This window comes from Anolis sagrei, chromosome 5, assembly GCF_037176765.1.
Source record: "Anolis sagrei isolate rAnoSag1 chromosome 5, rAnoSag1.mat, whole genome shotgun sequence".
NCBI classification, from domain to species: domain Eukaryota; kingdom Metazoa; phylum Chordata; class Lepidosauria; order Squamata; family Dactyloidae; genus Anolis; species Anolis sagrei.
The window spans coordinates 33,054,677-33,076,470 of NC_090025.1; the positions used below are offsets into that span (position 1 = coordinate 33,054,677).

The 21,794-nt window shown below is 37.5% G+C and overlaps 1 protein-coding gene across 18 annotated transcripts in view; it reads right to left on the reverse strand.

Annotated features, from left to right (window-relative positions):
* The window catches only part of CAMK2D (calcium/calmodulin dependent protein kinase II delta), a 156,329-nt gene that overhangs the window by 69,828 nt on the left and 64,707 nt on the right, over window positions 1-21,794 (reverse strand). For all 18 annotated transcript variants that reach the window (XM_060779031.2, XM_060779029.2, XM_060779043.2 and 15 more), the window contains exon 4: window positions 3,521-3,575. In XM_060779031.2, the coding sequence (XP_060635014.1) occupies window positions 3,521-3,575 (55 nt within the window). The remainder of the gene's footprint in view (window positions 1-3,520; window positions 3,576-21,794) is intronic.

Consider the following 21,794-nt stretch of genomic DNA (forward strand, 5'->3'; position numbering starts at 1 on the left):
AGCTCGAACTCTGTAGACTTTTGGAACTTTAGCAACTAAAAAAAGTTGAAATGCTTTAGTTTCATTAGCAAAACAACCATAGAGGCTGCTTCTCCAGTTGCCTTTCCCTTTCCTGCCAGTACAATACTCTCGCAGAAAAAAGAGGGGTATTAATGGGGCAGGGTCTGAGTGATTAGAATCATACGGCTATGGGGAAAGAGCAGAAGAATGGTTCAAGTGGTGAGGTTAGAGAAGTTGAAAAGAAGAAGATGGAGAGCAGAAGTTATCAAAACTCTTTGGGACAGGAGAATTATGTGGATTAAAAAGAGGTTTCCAGTACATAAAGGGAAGCTGGATGATAAATGGAGAGAAACTGTAAATAAAAATAATGGTGATGAGCCATTTACTGGGATCAATCTGTTGTGTTCATAGGAGAGAATGTGCATGCATAAGAATAAATGGGGTGGTACTGCGGAATATATGTTTGTGTATTGTCCGTGCATGTGGGTGTAAAATGTGATCTATGACTGCAGTAGAATAGCAGCGATAGAGGCTGGAAAAGAGTGGGGAGACAGAGGGTGCTGCTTTTCCACTTGAAACCTCCTACGTTTCGAGAAAGGAAGGTCAAAGAAAGACTCAAAATCAACTTGTTTTGCTAGGTTAATTTTTAACTTGCGCTACCCTGTTTCTATATACAAGACCAATTTTGTTTATTCCAGAGCATTTGCACCCATAGTGACATGAGCCTTACATTAGGCTCTTCAGTGTACTGAATATCTATAGATGTACATTTGCATTAATTTTTAATGCTGCTACTGTGTGCTTTCAAGTAGTTTCCCAGTTATGATGACCACAAGGTGACCCTATTACAGGGTTTTCTTGACAGGATTTATTTGCCATTGCCTTCCCCTGATAATGAGAGAATGTGATAAACCTAAAGCCATTTAGGGGATTGCATAGCTGAGCAGGGATTCAAACCCCAGTTTCCAGGGTCCTAATCCAACACCCAAGCTGCAACACTAAAGTGGCTCTCATTTTTAATAATTCGTTAAATCTGTTTTAGTAGATGTTGGCCATCTGGGCAACTGGATCGGATCTGTTTCAACCTGATGCTATGTCCAGACTGGTCGACACCACTCTTTACCTGTGCTGATCATCATAGAAGAAAGGATGGGCCAGGCCCGTGTTGTCACCACTCCTTCCTACCAGACATGGAGCTCACTGTAGCACCTAGCCATTGTGGTATTACCTTCTGATGTCAGAGAAGGGCCCACGTGGCCAATAAGGAAGGAGTTCTTCAAACCACTCTATCTTGCTGGTCACACAAGTGCCCCATTCTGCCTTCAGCAGTTGTTAACAGGTGAAGACCAGGTGCTCAGACAGAGCTTCATGATTGGCAGCAGCAATGATACAGAGGATAAGTTGATGTCACATTTGGGCAAGTCTGTCTCGACACCAGCCCTTCATCTAGCATGTATGTGCTGAATTAGTTTGAGTCAGATATACAGCAGAGTAATCTACCTAGTGTAGATTTTGTCTAAGAGTTTCTCATCACCTTCAACCATTCTTTATTCAAATGAGTCATTATGAGAACTTGTAATATTTAAAAAGTGGTTTTGGATCTTGGTTGTTTAATTTTCTTTTAAGCCTTCTTTCAATTCATTTGTTGTTCATCCTTTTAAAACATTCTAGGAGCGGGTTGTTGTAGGTCTTTCGGGCAATATGGCCATGTTCTAGAAGCATTCTTTCCTGACGTTTCACCTGCATCTGTGAACCTCATAACCTATGAAGATGCTTGCCACAGATGTAGGTGAAACGTCAGGAGAGAATGCTTCTATGAATACAGTAGAATAGCAGAGATAGAGGCTGACAATACATTCTAGGAGCCTTTTTAAAAATTAAAGATCTGGGTAATCGTTTTACAAACAAGCAGTCACATACTGGAGCATTACTGTCTTTATACTACCGGTTTTGTCTGTTTCTGACTGTGCCTTCTCTGTTTTACCAAGCTGATAATTTTGAAGAAAAATTTTTCATCTGCTGCTGTTTCTTCTTTTTTAAAAATCAAATTATGTTGTCTTTGGAAATTTCAGATCGTTTTATGGCAATTCAAAACCCACATTCATGACTTTTATATTTTGTTCAATAATGTTTTTAAGGGAAAGAAGTGGGCTTCACAAATGGAAGCCCAATTTTCTTTGCAAAAATATCTTTCGGTAATGGGTATAATTGGATAAAACAGCGGCATTATGATTCAACTATAGCTACATGTTTTTACATTTAGCAACCTTGTTCGTGACCTATGCTATTTCACTGAACAATATGCTGCTATGTAAATCTTTGAAAAATACTGTTTTTGAAATAGAAAAGTATTTCAGTACTTCAATACCTTTAATATCTTCATTGGCATTTGCAAAGTCTGTGTTGAAACGTTTCACCACATTTCTCACTGAACTGTCATGTCCAGACAATATATTTATTTACACATAGAAAAATGCAGTGAGTCAGAAAAATAATAAAACAGAACATTTTAGAATAGCTGCTTATCCTAAAAGAGACTTCCCACATCCATTTTATGATTTTGTAGATATCACAAGCTTCTGTAAACATAACATCAGCTGACAGAATTGACTTCTTAGAAAAGCTATAGTCTACATTTTATAATTTGGCATCCAAACCATTAAAAAAATAAGCAGAATGCTTTGCAAAGATCACTGATTTTATGAATAACCAATTGGGGCTGTGAAAGGGACACTTGTTTGAGGCCACACACAGAAGTTAGAGCTGGGCAATCTATCACTGGTTACCTAGGGAGTCACAACATCAGCTACATTGGGTAGTTTTATTTATTTCATATCAAAAGCATTATATAAATTAGTATAAAACTGATAAAAATAGAAGGAGCACAAGTGGTTAAATATCTTTTGATCAAAAATGGACAACAGCAACCGCATTGTCTGTAGCCTCCAACAATTCTTCCTCTGTACATGAGGCAGAACATTGTGAACAAGCATACAGATGCAGAGTTGTCTGTTCTGCTCCACAGGCACACAAGATGGAGGATTCTTTTAGGTAGTGTCATTTTGCCAGGTTGTCTTTTGATCTGCCTACTCCACTTCTGAGTCTGTTCAGTTGCCCATTCTTGGTTTGCCCCTGGAAGCAGACCCTCGTGGGGGGTCCATCCAATTGGGATTTCCTGGTTTAGTTGCCCAAAGGGATACTCTTGCTGTTGCTGGGGGAACGTTAAGAGGAGTGGTGGTTCTCATGAAGCTTTTCCTTGATTTGAGTTGACTGGGAGGAGTCTGATAGCCATGCAGTGGATGGCTTTCACAGTGTTCAACCTTATTTCTCTCACAATTAACAGTACTTTTGGGCAGTAATATGTGCATATATATCTAACTGTAATCATTCATTGTCCTGCTAGACCTCTTTTTTTCAACTGCTGAAATGCAAAGAAGACACATGACACTCCCCTACCCCGACTATATCTTATATTTTAGAAACAAGATTGGTACAGTAGATACATATCAAATATACTTACAAATCAAAGACTAAGTAATGAAATCCTTCTTCTGATATGCTGTCATGAAGTCGCACTGTTAAAAGAAAAGGAAAGCTTTATCTTTCTAGTTTCCATACATTCCAAAAGTATCTCTCAGCCAATCATTTTTCTATCTTTTTATTTAAACTAGGGTTTGTTATGGTTTGCATTTTTATAGGACAACAGGCCTAAACAAGTAGTACACCATGTATTAAGGTTCTGTTTATTTTATTGGGTTATATATACAACTGCAATATTGCCGTTGTTCAAATGTACTGTAGCATCTGTAGAAATTTAAATAAAAGTCATGAATGATATGGACTAAATCTAATTGATTTACATACTGTGGAGGGGGATGGGGAGAAATAAAGAAAGAAAGAAAGAAAGAAAGAAAGAAAGACGGACTGATGGAAGGACAGATGTTCCAACAAGATTTCATTGGGGGAGGGGTAACTAGATTGATACATTAGGGAAAATGTTTTTTGCAGAACCCATTAAATGAGAATCAGCACATAAAATGTTTCAACTGTCAACAAATGCTGGGTAGCAAATAGAGTAAGTTGTTTAACCACTGCGTTAACAACCAAAACACTTGGAAGATAGAGAAACAAAGGCATATTATCTTTCACAGCCTTCACTGTGAATACATCAAAGGCACTTTGTTCTATCAAGAAAGGAATGAATACGGAACTCAGTACAGTTTGCTTCATATTAGGAAGCCATCAGCACTAAATAGTAGCTGTTGTAAACAGAAGAGCTGCTGTGCAGAAAGAACATTTAAAGTGCTGTTCTTTTCCATTTTCCGAGATCAAGCTATCAGCTTCAGTCTGGGCCTCATTTCAGACACTCAACCAATGAATCTGAAGTTGAAAATAGGCAATTAGTTTGTCAAATGCCCAGTCAAACCCTATCAAACAGAAATGCACATTTTCATTTACAAAATTCTGCTTAAATGACACTAGTCATTACCTTGAAGGTATTAAGAATGTTTTTTGGAAAGGCAGGGAGTCTATCACCTTGAATGAGCAATATAATCACTAGACTCTCTTGACAACCTATACTTAGCTATATCTTCCTGCAATGTAAGGTTCTTGACACAAGAGCCAATAACTAGTACAACAGTATCTGCACAGTGCTGGACACTGATAGCAAAGGCTGAAAACAATACTAAGTTTTTGCTCTTTCCTGAGTGTCATATATTAGACACGTGTGACTGCCAGAATGTAACACCATTTCAGCAAAATTATATTGCTGCATTATATCCAATTATTATCCTTTACTACAGTGGTTCTCAACCTTTGGGTCCTGAGGTGTTTTGGCCCACAACTCTCAGAAACCTCAGCCAGTTTACCAGCTGTTAGGGTTTCTGGGAGTTGAAGACCAAAATATATGGGGACCCACAGGTTTAGAACCACTGCCCTACTAGAATAGATCTACTGAATCAATGAGATGTACATGTATATAAGAGTTCCTTTACCAAAATCTCTTTGATGCTATACATTTATTCTAATTGGGACTAACAACTGAATTTAGTTTGTAATATGTATAGATAAACCCTAGACAATGATGCAATGTATTACTTGTCCACAACTACAAAACAGGATCTATAGCATTTAAGATGCTATAGAAAAGGTGGTACTATAGAAAATAAGAAGTGCAAGTGCTAAACAAAGCATAATGAAAGTTTATATGTGAGTATTTACAGCTGGTTCACTGTGAATTTGGATAAGAATTTGGAGTTACCCAAGTCTTCATATTACATTTCAATTTGGAATTTGTAAATGGATCCAATCACCATATAACCAAAAACATCTAATTCCTTTGAATGCCAAAACAAGTCAACTTGTCTTTCTCACATCCCTGCTGTTTTGTTTTTCAGTGTTAATTAATAGGATGTTGCTGCTTAAGTTTAAAATTCCCCTGGGATAAAAGTAACTTATAAGTAACTTATCAGTATTCATTGTTAATATTCCTCTCAAATTGTGAAGCTTGGAAGGTTTGGGGAAAAGGAGAAAATGTGGGAGTGAAGCAAACATAACTCAGATTAAGCTGCCATTGTTGTGGTGTCTGCAACCAATATCAGAATGTAATATAGTTTGGTCTTTAGTATAAGGTTTCAGAAAGAGTTTTTGCAGCAGATCTTTTGAACTATATTACTAAAAAAAATAGGAGTACATCAGGTATTCCCACTCTCACGGAAATAAACATTAGATCCTTGAATAGCTTGCTGTTTTGGATCAACAGAAATACATGAAAGGTAACTTCATTATGATAAAGCAAAACTCTTTTCTTGGATACCCTTTGCAGGTTCATAAATTCAGTAAGGCAATGAAATGCTTGTACTGAATATTGTTGTGAAACTAATAGGATACAATATTGCACTGAAAAAGGTTTGGCAAAGATACAGCAGCAGACATATTATCAAACTAAACAAGAAAGCAGACAAAAGTAAAAACACAGTTTTCTAGTATCCTTTATTGAAGATCTAGCTTCAATAAAGTTGTAAGAAAACTGTTATTTATATATATTTTTTTATCTTAAGCTTATAAACGTTCCCTCTCAGTGGTCATTCTATTCAAATTGATTCGAATTTGACTCATAATACTACATTTGATGACACATGAAGTCAAGGTGAATGAAAAGGTCAAACAAAAATTGTACAAATATGCCAGATTCATGAAAAATGGTGGAAAAATATACATTCTTTGGGGAACCTCTGAGCCTTCTTTTCATATTTTGCATTCCAGAGTTAAGTGCCATTTATAGCTCTCCAAACCCTTTGTCACTAACATTTCACAATACAAGAGAGTCTGTTTTTCTCTAAACTATGAATTTTAAATCACTAAGAAGTGCAAAATAACATTTTGAAGTAGAAGAAAATGTCAAGTTCTAGCAAGAAGGAACAGTACTAGGGCAGTGAGAAACGGGATATTTTCCTCCACTGGAAAGACATGAGGAGGCTTTACATATTTTCAAAAATCTGGAATGTAAAGATTATTTAAAGCACTGTATGTTCCTGGCATATACACACAAACCATTTTCATTCAGCGAGTTTCTTTTCCTTATAGAAACACTTCATCTGAGACACTTCACATTTTACAATATTATTGCAGAATATGTATTCTCAAGGGGAAGGAGGAAATCAGGCAACTAAAAATCTTTTTTTTCCTCTCCAACTGTGCTTACCTGCTTCTAGAAAAATTATACTGTAAAGAATGTAATCAGCAGGGGATAATTGGTTTCCCTGGATACAAGCCAAAAACCTAAGTGCCATCAACTCCTCAGGAAACATGGATGCCTTGTAATAACTTCCCATTTGGCGCTCCATTTTGAAGTTGTAACTCGAGCACTTTGTTTGATATCAATACACTATAACAATGTGTGTGAAAAGAGTACTCTCACACACAATTACCTCATCAGACAGAAGCAGTGACATTCTGAAAACACAAACTCAAGAGGAAGTGAATTTTCTTAAGAATAAGAGATTCCACACTATTAGTCTCAAAATGACTATGAAAATAAAAGGCGTTACAGCAGCAAGTATATGCTGACATTCATTGTTGCATAGTTTTAGAAGATCTCAGACATGAAGGACAAAGAACCCTACATCTTGGTGAACTACAACTCCCCTCAAGTGAACTACAACTCCACTCATCCCTCACCACTGGCCAGGTTAGTGGAACTATGGGATCATGAGCCAAGCATGTGTGTAACCAGGTATCCTGCTATTTACATAATCCTTTAAGGAACCAGAGTACTTTCAAGGCATCAGAGCCTGTAAATAAAACCCTGCAGCCCTTCAGTTATGAGTTGTGTCAGCATTGCTTCAACTGACACAGTGGAATTATTGATTTCTACTGCTGTTTTGAGCCAACAAAGGGTGCATCTACATATAGAATTAATGTGATTTCACCCCACTTTAATTGCCCTGGCTCTATACTATGGAATGCTGAGAGTTGTAGTTTAACAAGGCCTTCAGTTTTCTCTGACAAGGACTGGTGGTTCCCCACCAACCTCCAAGGATTTTATAGCTTTGAGCCATTGTAGTTAAAATTGTGTCAAACTGCATTAATTATACAGTGTAGATGCACCCAAAGATATTAGGATAATACTGAATGGATTAATACAAGTACAATGCAATGTACATTTTAAGGACAAATCAATGTAGACGATGAAGAACATTAAGTACAATATCTTCAATGTAATACATAAAGACAAACAAACCTTAGTAAATCTCTATAATGCCAGCAATTTTTATTTAGCTATGAAGAAAATAAAAAAGAAACCAGGCCCAGGTGTGTCTTTTTGCCACCTAGGGCAATCTCCCCTTTCCATGTTTCAAATCTGAATAGGTGGGGCCGCATTCTTTCCTACATCTGAGGTGACAGGCTATCTTAAGACATTCAGGTTGAATTGTATAGCATTCATGATTCTCCATAGGAGGGCAACGTCTAATGATCTTATAAAAAAATCTGAGGGTTAACCATGTGCTGTCTTCCTCCCCATATTATTTATTTATTTCTGTATTTATACCCTGCCCTTCTCAACCTCGTAGGAGACTCAGGGCGGCTTACATATATAGGCAACAATAATACACAAATAATAAAACATAAACATTATAACAGTTTATTAAAACATATAAAATCTTAAAAACAATTATTTAAAATCACACAACCCAATATTGTAGTCCGCTTGGTCAAACATTCATGTTTTTAGCCCTATCTCTGATCTCTGCCAACTGCGCCTGCTAAGGAAGCGGGATCGAGAGCAGGGCCTCCCCTGATGATCTTAATCTCCTTGCCAGCTCATAGAGGCAGATACATTTGGATAGGCTGGAACTGTTTAGGGCTTTATAGGCTAAAGCCAGCACTTTGATTTGTGCTCGGCAGCAGACTGGTAGCCAGTGGAGCTGATGTCCTCTCTCTGCACGTCGTTCCAGTGAGCAAACTGGCTGCCACTCATTGAACTACTTGAAGCTTCCAAACAGTCTTCAAAGGTAAGTACCCCATAGAGCACATTGCAGTAGTCTATTCGAGATGTAACAAGAGCGTGGACCACTGTGGCCAAGTCTGACTTCTCAAGGTACAGGAGTAACTGGCACACAAATTTTAAATCATAGGGCTTTTCTTCACTATTATAACAAGGCCAAAGCTAGAGATTAGGAAAAACCGAAAAAGTTCAAACCAAAGCTTACAAAGGTTACTTTTTTTTGAAGCCCCCTCCCTCCCCCCCAATTCCCCAGCCAGTATAATAAATTGTCATATTTGCTCAAGGATTCTGGAGTTGTAGTCAAAGGGGTCTATTTTTGAAGCATAGGCAGTCCCCAAGTTACAAACATCCGGCTTACAAACTACTCATAGTTAAAAATGGGGGTAAAACAATAGGAAGTGAGAGAAATCTACTGTTAGGAAGGGAGATTCACTCTTGAAAGAGTTATCATGGGGAAAGGGTGTCTCAGTTGAACCTTTATGACCAATCCTTGTTTCCACAAAAAGCCAAATTTTTCAAAATCCAATTTTCACAGGGACAGAAAGTGGGGTGAAATCTTCTGAACAGATAGCAAAACAAACACCACAATATATATTTTTGACTGGAGTTACCCTTAAAATGGCTCTGTTTTGACACAAACAAATTCAACTTAAGCAGAAACCTACAGAACCTATCTTGTTCATTACTTGGGGACTGCCTGTAGTGGATAAAGATTTTTTTTACCTTACATCAAGTTCCATTTCAATGATACAAGCTAATAATTGGCTTTGGTCAGAAATTAGCCTTAAGTGGAAGATATATATAGATAGATAGAGAGAGAGAGAATATGAAGTCTCTTAAGGAGCAACATTTCTTAGAATCCACTCAGAAGATGAGGACTTTTTCTCTGAGAAATGAGGAAGCAGAGGGTTCCTTCTATATTTGGAATTGTATTTTCAGTTATCAGTGCTAAGCAGCCAACGTCCACAGGACAGTGTCAGAAACTGAGAAAATTTGGTAACTTAGATAAAGCAAGCGCTTCTACAAATCAATCAAACTGACAACTGGCAGAGAGAATTTTCAATGACTTAATGAACCATAAGGTCGATAATATGAAGTTCCATTGTAAGCTGGCATCTCCAAACAGGTTTCAGTTCAGCACACTGATGGGTCAATTGTCATCCTATTATTATTTTCTCTTCATGAAATAGAGAATAGATGATTTGCAACAAGTGTGCATTGCTAATCTTTGCTTCCAGTAATTAATACAGTTCATCCACATCTTGCATGATTCTGAATGCTACGAAGTCCATTTCCAATTTCAATTATCATTGCCAATTCTCTCCATCACCTCCTTTTGGCTGTTTGAACTAATTTCTCAAATAAATGCATCTAACTTCCAGGGCATTGTCAACACAATTTAAGCAGCTACTAAAATGTTCATATCACAATTCTAGTACTTCAGTCTATGCTAACACCCATAATTTGTATATGATTACATTTGGATAAGATATAAAATGTCCAAATAAGATGCAGCCGAAGTGAAGCACTCAAGCGTAATTGCAACTAGCCGAGAAGTAATTTTCACTTACATGATTCCATTTCTAGTGGACACAGTATGCTGTAAATCACCATATTAGTCCCACAATGTCAATTCAAGTGGGATTTAGAGCCTTTTGAATAGCAGTGACTACCATCAAAATAAAGTGCTTTTGACAGTTTCTTTATTTCAGGGGTAATGTGTGTTACCCCAATCCAATTTTTGCAGCCCCAAACACCCAAAAGCCCCATTTGCCATTTTAAAATCGGGTGGGAATTGCCTTGCCATCAATCTAGCAACCATCAGAACCAAGTGATTTGGTTTAATACCACCTTCTCCCCATCAGCCAAAACAAAGGTAAATCTCAACTAATACATCTAACAGCCTGCTAGTGGCATAGGCATTAGTGCAGGTTCCCTTTCCTATTTTATAGTTTGCTTTCTATTTTGTAAAGACTGATACTTTTTGAGAAGTGGAATCCTTAAGCCCTCAAGGACATATGGTTGCTTGGTCCCTTAAATCTCAGACACTGCACTTCTCTGAGACATTGCAAAAACCGACACAAAAGTACTATTTTAAAATTTAAATAACCTTTCAAAACCCAGCAGTTTCCCCATTTTTGCAATGTTCCTTTCACAATATATTCAGCTACACAAATTCTTATAAATGCCTAACACATCTTGAAAACAGAATGGTAACAGAATGGTTTGAACCAAAGTCTTTGCAAATTTCAGCATACTTGAAAAGTTTCCTCGATGCCATCAATGGAATAAAATTTGAACCTTTTTACTGGATTTGCATGATGTCAAATTATTTCAGCTGTACACTAAAAGAAAATATTATCCAAGATGTGGCCTGCTACACAGTAGCAATATATCTCAATTATGTCATTCTATGAATGCCTTGATTTTGGCATGTGTGCTACTATATATGTTCCATATCAGAACGAAGCAATCTTTACAGCAAATTTACAAAAAGTTTGAGAGACAAAATTACCACTAAGCATACATTATGTATGTGGGAAATGGCTGTAAAGACTTGATCTGGCACTATGATTCTTAGAAGTGCCTTCCACTAGAACAGCAGGTGTGACTAAATGGAATAATCTGATGTGCTAGATTTCACTGGAGATCATGAACTTACTATAGAAATGAATCCTTTGGGAAGAAAGGAATAAAAGCCAACAAATATGTCACCTCTTTGTATCAATGGTTTAAAAATGAATTTCTTCTTATGAAGTTCTGTTCTATTTTAACAAATGAGACAATTCTATGGATATCTTAATTTATTGCAAACTCAATGGTATATAAGTATGCCCAGCCATTTTCTGGTATGTATCTGCTGGTTCTGAAATGGCATAGTTTACTGTATTTGCATTAAAATTATTGATACTTTATAAAATCACAATTTCTACTGAGAAAATTCATCCATTATTACATACCATATTTCACCATATACTATTCACACTTTTTCCCTGGTGGGGATGGGGGGAAATAAACATGCAGCTATGAGGCTTCCCTTGGCTGTTGCCAGTTGAGGGTGGTCCCATAGCTTTCACTGACAGGTATACAGGTAGATGAAGGCTCACTCGCCTATGCACCCACAGGAGAGAAAGCTACAAGGTTTCTCTTGGTTGACACAGCTGAGAGGGCCTTGTCGCTCTGTTCCTCCAGCAGATGCATGGGTGGGTGAAGGATTGGCCGCCTGCGTACCTCCCAGAAAAAAGAGCTACAAGGCCTCCCTGGTCTGCCACAGTGTCACCTGCCCACCTGCCTCTCTCCTCAGAGTTAGGGCAAGCCTCTGTAACTTGGAAGGTAAAGGTGATTGGGTGGGTGAACTCCTCGACTCAATTGCCTATCCCCTCTGTGCTGTTGCATAACAGTTACACTCACCAACTACGAGTGCAGCTGTTACATGGGGAAAAAAAACATTTTTGGCACCACAAAAAGGGGTGCAACTGTTATGCAATGGAGATTATTATGCAATGAAAAATGGATATTCCACCCTTCATCCAAGATGCTTAGGGTATGATAGTTGTGGGGGTTTTTTTACTTCCAAAGTCAGCCTTATCATCTCACAACAACTCTATGAAGTTGATTGGAAGAGAAAGGGAAAGGTTGACTGTCATAAAATGTCACTGTAGGAGTTCCACATCTGAGCTGATATTTATAACTGATTTTCACTGGTTCAAGCCAAACATTCCAACCTGCATACAAATTAACCATGTTGTTGACATACCAAGTTAGGCACTGAATATTTCAGCCCCACATGATCTACTCTGATTGACAGAAGCCCTTCAGAGTTTCACACACAGGGTGTATCTACTTTGCAGAATTAATTCAGTTTGACATCACTTTAACTGTCATTGCTCAATGCTATGGAATCATGGGAGCTGTGCTTTTACAAGATCTTTAGCCTTCTCCGCCAAAAAGTGATGAATTGCATGGTTTAAATAATTGGTTTTAATTTATTTTAATGTTGTGTTAATACGTTTTTAACTTTTTGGTTTTAATATATCTGTTTATTTATTGGTTGTATGTTTGTGTGGCATCTAATGGTTGCCTACTTGTAAGCTGGTCTGAGTCCCCTTCAAGGTGAGAAGGGTGGGGTATAAATGCAGTAAATAAATAAATACCTCATCAAACTACAAATCAGAATTCCATAACATTGAGTCATAACAATTAAAGTGCTGTCAAACTGCATTGATTCTACCTTATAGATGCACCCAGCTCATCTGTTGGCAATGATAGATATTGGACCAGGTTTGGGAATCATATTAAAAGTCATCTGCATAGAGCTTCAGAACCATGTTTTTAAATCACAGGCCTCACCCTAATCTGCCAGATTTTCTCACATGCCAAAAAAAAAAAAATGTTATTCTACCATAAAAAAAGCCACTGCTCACAACATTTTTCCCTCAGCCTTTCAAAAAACATTTTTTTAAAACAAATTTCTTGAAACTTTGGGGATGTCCCAAAAATGGAAGTTGGTTTCTGGTCTTGTAAAAATGTTTTTGGGAGTTCTTTTGGGATGACCACAGGGGATAACCCTGCCATCTCTCAGCTGAACATAAAACTTTCTGTATGCAACCCATTTGCTCAAAAATAGGAGAAACCCTCTTGCCTTGAGACTGCAAAGGTGAATTGAACACAGGGGGGAACACAGATTATTATCAGACTCCATCTCTTGCTTCCTAGAAAAACCATCACAGCAAGGAAGCCTGCTCTCACTGATCAAGCAGAGAAGGAAAAACAGCTAGGATCTTGCTTCTTCCTCTTTCCTGTTAGAAAGGGCACTCATCTCCTTGATGTCAGTGCCCTGAGGCTATAGTGCTGAATAGATGTACACTCTGGTCCCAAACATCAGTCAAAAACTAGGGCTAGCAAGATTGTATATGTGCATATTATTGCAATCTATTGTAAGATGCCTTAAGGATAATGCAATTCAGAGTCTGAGCATGTATCTTCAAAATAAGGAAATAAATAATAATTCCATCAGCTGTCACAAGTTGAGCACTGCTTCACTTCTGCACAGTGATAGAAAACATCATCTCCCCTCTTCCCTTACGGCTGCTGAATATAACAAAGAAATATTACACAAACAGCAGCAATATTTAAGAGCGCAGGGAAGGGAAAGGGATGCCATCAAAACAACATTTCCAAGGCTTATCCAAACAATTTCTGAGGTTGAAACAAACCGTACGGCAGAGTGGAAAGCACTGCAGCTATGACGGACCAATGTATTCCAAATGTGTGCAGGAAGCACGATTTGGAGGTTATGGAATCATAAGGATATGGTCAAAGAGTATGTTTGTTGTGGGCCAGCTGGAAATGAGTAATATCCACAAGTTATCCAGATTCCTTCCAAAGGAATAATATATACATTTCATGCATGCAAGCATGCATTCCCTTCTTATTAGTTAAGGCACTGTTTGTCATTCAGCTTCGATTTAGATCACATGTAGTACAGAAATATTTTGGAGATACTTTGAGGATACTTACTGACAAACATCCTAGTACTTGCATACAAATGTGACATGAAACGGCACTCAGAACCTTCAGCTCCAAAAACGTAACCTTCTACCAGCAGGGAACTTGACCTTCAAAGAATTCCAATGTCACAGTCCCTATTGAAGTGAATTGAATGCAGTTTTTGCCAGCAGAACATTTGAAGCACGGGGACGTGCAGCGAATGAAACATCTTAGGGACTATAAAGTCAAAGCTGAATTTTTCAAAGGACATTTCCAAGGGAAAATACAAAAGGCCCATGTTTCAATTCCTACATATATGTGTGGCATAAAGTCCTGAACTAGTATGTTGTTTCAAAAGCACTTACAAACAAAAAATCCAAGTTAACAGCTATCAATTATTTGTTGAACACATTTTGACCTTCATTTGCCCATTCAGCTAAGAGCATGACCAGATATAAATGTGATACCTCATTGTTCTGAAAAGGAGAAGAGAAATATAGTTTTGAGAGGTGGCATTAACATGTGGCATATCACCACAATGAACCAAGATGAATGCAAATCATGTACAGCAGCAATATGCCATACTAATTAGTCATACACAATTACCAAGGGGAACATTTATCCAGGCATCAGCTGTAGATACACTTTTCTTCCCACTACACAATGTAATCATAGCCAAGACACAAAGAATCACAAAACTTGTTCTGTGCCAAAAGATGACTCTGGAATTCTTAACCCAAGAAAGTTTCAAAGCAATTCACCTATACGCGAGGAAGAGTTCAAAAACAACTCAGCTCATGTAAATCCATCCAACAAATTACCAGGATCTGAATAGCTTCTTGCTACTAATTTCAACATAGTATGCCTCACACAGCACACAAACACACATATACATACCTGTACAAAATAGTGGTGATTTTTTTGCAGGTTTTTTTTTCATGTCAGATGTGACTTGAGAAACTGCAAGTCCCTTTTGGTTTGAGAGAATTGGCCATCTGCAGGGACACTGCCCAGGGGGCACCCGGATGTTTTGATGGTTTACCATCCTTGTGGGAGGCTTCTCTCATGTTCCTGCATGGGGAGCTGGAGTTGACAGAGGGAGCTTATCCACGCTCTCCCTGGATTTGAACCGGCAACCTTCAGATCAGCAACCCAACCTTCAGGTCAGCAGTCCTGCCACCACAAGAGTTTAACCCATTGTGCCACCAGGGGTAAATTAAACATGAGTAAATGAAAAGTGAGTAAATTAAGTAGTACACTGTTATTGCTGTGTGCCTACAAGCTGTGCCTGGCTTATGGTGATCATAGGATTTTCTGGGCAAAATTCGTTCAGAAGAGGTGGGTTTTCATAGCTGAGCAAAGATTTGAATCAGGCTCACAGTCCAGTGCTCAAACAACCATATCACACTATCCCAGTAATACATTACATATTTTACAAAGTAAACAGGGTAATTACACAGGTAGAAGTAAGTCAAATAATGCACTACCATTACCATTTTGTGTATTATACGAAGCCTAGAATCTAGAAACACCTGAGCATTATACGACAAATTCATCTTATATTCCACCTCAAAATTCAAGCTGCATTGCATCTCTACCTATTTGATGCAATTAAGCATACTGTAGAAGCAATAATACATTCATAAATAATTGCTTCAGCTTTCACATTCAGCTTTTCCCATTCATTCATGATGTAGTCCTCACAACATTGCTCAAAGCTCTGTTTGAAGCCTCTGACAAACCTGGAGTTTGTGAAAGCAATATTGTGTGGTACAAAGATGGAAAACATGCATGAAAATCGCAAATGTGTAAGAGGGGGAAAAGTAGGTCAGTTGAAACATGCTCAGGTTTAGTTCCTTTCTTTTTTAATCAGGGCTTCTGGCTGCCAACAGCATGCATGCTATTTCAAAGGGAGGGAGAAATGGGCTGTACAAGGAACAGAAGTCACTGCTGGAGGGCCAATAGCTAAACATAAGGATGCTGCTCAAGATGATGGTAACTGAGTGCTGTCTGCATTGTGGAGTACAATGGAAAGCAGAGGTCATCCCTCAATGAAAGAAGCTTTTATTACTTCATGGCATTTGCGCCTGTCTCTTCAGATATCCCATTTAGATAAAAGCTCCAGCTACTTTTATTTGAGTCATATTATCTCAAATAATAGTAGGTTGCACATTTGTTTTACTCAATGGCATTGTGGTTCAGTGAGGGGCTCCAAGGCATCTACATTCACACATGCACATTCAGAACTTCTCTGTAGTTAATCATACTGCCACTTCCAATTAGGAGATAGAAAAACCAACTGCTTAATATGTTCATACAGTATTTGGGTTAAAAGTAGACAAAAAGCAACTACAGAAATAAGAGATTTATAAACATTATGCCCCCAAGTGGGGTATGTTTACACATGAACAACCAATAAGCTATGGCAAAGAAACAAGTATCAATACAAGGTAACATTTCTAGTACCAGCAAAGCTACTCTCTCCATCTACCAGCTATGAAAAGTGTGTTTGATATTTCAGTTTTTCAGCAGTGATGAACTTAGGGATGAAAAGTATGTCTGAAAATATTCAAAATATGATATATAAAATTAGTAGTTTGAGGATTGGATCAACCTCTCTGAGTTTATGTCCTCGTTTTATTTTGTTGAATTTTTCAGAAGTGTTTTATAATTGTTTAAAATTGGTTTAGCAGCATCATACTCTGAGATCTCTATATACAGTGGTGGTATAGAGAGACTTAAGAAAATATGAAAAATAACATATGGAAGGAAAACAGGGTAGTGGCTTCAGCCTATAGACACTGACATTCTAGAATGTGTAATGAGATATGATCCTTTACAGCTACTACATGTTTAAGATCTGTACAATAAGTTATGCAGTCACAAGGGCAGTCAACGTATTAGGGAGTGAAATGGAAACAACAAGCATGTCTCCCTTTTCGATTCTATTCAACAACTGGAACCACCTGTAAAAGCACATGAAAAAGGTGAATGTGCAACTTTTAACTTCTGAATGCACCTAGTATCATCAATATACTATTCAAGAAATAATTACCAAAGAATGGATTAGTTATACTGATTGACTGAACACAAAAGTCTGAATATATTTGGTCAATCACAACTAGAATGGACTTATGGAATCAATTGCTGACTAGTAAATGAACATGTACAAGTTCATGTACTCATGTACAAGTCTAGAAATTTTAGTTAAAAATCAGCCTCAAAAAACTGAGTTGATTGATACAAGGCTCATTATGAGTACTGTGCCTTGATTCCTAACAAAAAAGGAACCATTCCCTTTTCTGCTGAGAAAAGTGAAAGGCAACATTTAGTCCTTTCCAGGAGAACCTATAAGAAGCACCAACTTAATCTAATCTTTCTGCCATAGCACCACTTTTGGTCTTTTGTAATGCCTGGTGAGAAAATGGCAGTGGTGGCCAAATTATGGATTTATATCAAAATCCATAATTTTTGGCCCAAAAACTTGCCATCAACTTATATGTATGGTAAGTAAAACTTGAAGACTCTGCTTTCACGAGAAGTTATATTTCAGTTACATAAGGTATATTATCTTGCAGTCCTTAGTCTGGAATAACCTTGGTAAATTTGTATTATTTATACTTTGAAAATAATATCATAGATTCTCCCTTCTACTTGAAGCTAAAAAGGTTTTTTTTTAATCAATGTGGTATTGTTATATGTAAACTGTTATATTTTTCACAGGCAATATTTTAAAAACAAAAGCTAAAATACATAATCTTCTGAATAATTAAAGGAACCCACAAGACTTAGCAATTGTGAAAAGAACAAAATGCTCCATGCCAACAAAAGATATGATATTATGATAGCAATGCTCATTATGAAAAACATAACAATGATACTAATCCTATATAATTACAAATGAAACAAAGAAAATTAAGCATTTTCTAAAAGGAGAAAATTGAAATTATTACTGAGGAAACAAATGGATTGTTTTCCCCTCTTTCCACCGTTATTGTCTGTTCATTTGCATTATGAATTCTTTTCACTTAATACTAAAAGTCCAAAACTACTAAGAAGCAAAAAAATGGCCTTTGTAGGCTTTCTTATTGTAGTTATGACATATAATTGAATCTAATTTGAATATATAATTCTACATGTATAAAAAGTAGATGCTAAAAAACTAGCTGCTCCGTACTACTTTCATTCAAGCTTCTCTTTTGCTTTTATGAATAGTTGAATGTTGCAACAAGGGAACATTTACTTCAAGTTCTACCTGATTTCTGATAGATTTTCCAACCAGTTTATTTTTCAAATCCTATTAAAAGTAAAGGCTGCTTTTTTCAATAATCTAATTCATGAAATTTTACATGTAACTAACTCTCTCAGATGATACATCTACCGCTGCTTGTTAGCTCATCTTTAACATACAAGCAGAGATCAGAAGAATCATTCATAATTATTTCCGTTGTCTTTCCATTTCTATACTGTGTTTATTCATACAAAACAATGTATGAATTGGCTTTAGTATAGTATGTTATTTATTTAATGGGAAACAATAAATAAAAGTGTTGTTATGTATTTTCAAATTGTTTCCAACGTATGTTTTAGGATTGCAATAAGAGAGAGGCGGAAATCACTCTCTGGATGAATTTACATTTATCCTAATAATGCAGAGTACAGTGCCTGGAGTTGTGATGATAGGGCACAGGAGCGTACCCAGAGCCTTTTTGGGTTTCAGACAGTTGGCAGGATCAAGAAGAGCATATTGGGGTTGTCACCACTGTACCGACTGGCCATAAGGTTAGACGTCCTGTTGTGACCTCATCAGAAACAACATCGCCAGCAAGCCTCTGTGAGGGTACTGCTTCTGGCTGGCAACACAGTGGTGGGTCTGTTGGATGTGTGGACACTAGATCAGGCCAGATTCAGTTGTTCACACATCAAAAAACACTAGGATCACTCCAGAGCTTCCTGGAAGCTCCAGAGTAAACTCTGCTGCAAATATCACTGTACATCAGTAGACTCTGTGGAGCTGTTGCAAAGTGAGTCTGCTTTATTTGGTCCATGTAGACATGGCCTCTAAGGCTGAGAAAGTGTGACTTATTTAAGATCCCGCAGTGGGTTTCCATGGCCAAGCAGTAATCAAACCCTAGTCTTCAAATTATACTCTAATGCTCTGAATAAGGAAAATGATCATCAATATTTCTAATGTACTTTGGGACATTACTTTTAAAAATGAGTTATAGTTCCAAATATCAACTTGCATGCACAACAGTAGTTACACCCAATGTTGTTTTAAAAAGATGGATTTTGTTGATTTTCAAAAGATAACTATGCTGGTAGCCTTTTCAGTTACTAATGAAATCTGAATGTTGCCTCAACACCCACAACACCACAAGGGGGAGTGGCATGAGGCACAGAGCAAAACAGCACTGGAACCACGTTATATAATACTGTCCTGTAATTATAAAATATAAATAAAGGATATAGTTATAGTGCAAAAAAGAATAAAGTTATTTCTTGTCAAGTTGCAATATGTGTGAAAATGGGCAAAAACAATTACAAGCAACTACTTCTACGTAATCAATTACCACTGGCTTCTGGCCTTGCCTGCAAACATCCACATCATTTCCTCCATCCCTCCCCTTTTATGACACCTAAAATTTGGGAGATGATATTCCTGCACAGATTTTCTGTGAAGGTGTGAGCATAGGACTATCCCTACTTCCCATATAACAACATACCAGATGGCCATCTCACTACCAATACATATGGAAGGTTTAGTGGGGGAAAACTATACCTGGCATATTGTTAGTGGCATACGCAAGTGTGGAAGTCCAATAAATATCTGCATATGACTTTTTTCTTTTAATTGGAGAAAATCAGACAATCAGAGAACTAACCCCACACATGATATTTCACTGCAAAAGTCCCCACCTCCACAACTACACTGTGGCTGGCAAAGAGCAGGGTATGGTGAACAGAGAAAGATCTGGTTATGTCCCCATAAAGAGGTCATTTTCCATAGTCAGAGTACCCTAGCAGATCTCAACAGATGAAATAGAAATGGAAATATAGTGAGATGCTTCTCTGACTTCTTTCCCTGACCTTCAACAGACAATGAATAGCTGTGATGGTGTGGACTTTCACACCAAAATGGTGAGTGATGGGGAGCTCAGTGATATAATATCTTTGAGTGTACATCGATGTGTGAATACAGTTCTTCCCTTTAACTGGGAGACATCACTGAAAGTGCAGGCAGTGGTGAAATCCTTCCCATCTCACTGAACTCCTGTTGTGTATACTAGTATAGATGAGTAATAGAATAAACAGGATGGAATAGAGAAAACAAAGAAAAGAGAAAAGGGACAGGGAAGTTCTGATAGAATCAAGTCATCTGTATTGGAATGTTTTAATACAAGAAGGAAGGTTTTAGGCTTACATGAGACCATAATGTTGAAACCTAGCTACTTGCATGACACCTTTTCACCCAAATGAAGAGCTAATTAGCACAAATGCAGCTCAGCCAAAAGGTATTCAATCCACTGATTAAAAGTTTATTAAAGAAATCAGTGTTCTGTAGAAAAAAAGCTATCTCAAAATGCATTCCAAGGTAAAAGATCCAAAAGTAATTCCAAGGTATACGTAATAGGCAAAATGAAAATACATCCAAAGTACCTAATTCGAAAGTCATTCCAAAATATATCCCGCAATCATAATATTTTTTGATGCAGCAATAACCAAAGTCCAGCACTGAGAATAAAGCCAGAGTCCCCAAAGGGTAATCAAAGAACTGTATTCAAACGAGATTCCCCTATCACAAACAAAAAACATCACATGAAACCAAGGCAAAAAATCTCCTACTGAGGAGCTCAAGAAAAAGGTGACTTTCTCCTAAAATTACAAAGTTGCATTCACACAGAGCAACCAAAGTAGATAGATTAAGAAACCTATTTTTTTCCCATGAAGAAAAATTCAAGAATTCCTCTGTTTATTTTTCCAACATTGAGAAAATCGTAATTGCCTCTGCTTGGCACTATCTTGTCATAATTGAAGCTGCTGAGTTATAGGCAACAACCTGGTGTCTTCCACCTCCCTCACATTCTTCTCAAGGACAAGGAAAGTCTCTGGCAGAGTCTGATGTGAAACATCCTCGCTAAGAGCAGATCTGTCTGTAAGGCAATTTCCATCATCCAAGGAAGAACAACTTTCTTTCTGAGGCACTACAGAAGTAATGGGCTGCAATTCAGGAGCACAAGACCCCACCAAAGGGCCCTCCTCCTCTTCTTCAGACCAGGCCCCATTTAAAAACAAAACAAAACACCCTATCAATTCACCACCTATTTTAGGCAAAAATATCCCACAGAGTTTGGTAAGATATCTAAATATGAAAAAAAACAAACAAACCAATAAGCATTCATTAAAACATTCCAAAATAGATAACCTTTTCTCAAATTGAATAGTTAACAAGAAGACTTCTGGCTTTGATTTACCATCAATATTAAGTTATCTTGACAAGTTGTGGCATTTTATGGGCTTCTGCTTAGGGTCATCAAGTTCAAAACATTATTATACATAGGAACTGCTGAAGTATGCACCAGAGGCCCACTGCTGAGCAATGTATTTGCTATGTCCATAAACATCTTCAAAGTGTCACAAACCGCCAAAACCCCAAAGAACTGGCCTAGAAAGTATAAGATAGCTTGCCAGAGCTCTGTCAGAACACTTTTCTCTCAACGCTATGGAAATCAACAAAGCCTAATGCAAAACTGAATACAACTTACTATAACTGCTTCAGTAAGTTTTTCCCCAT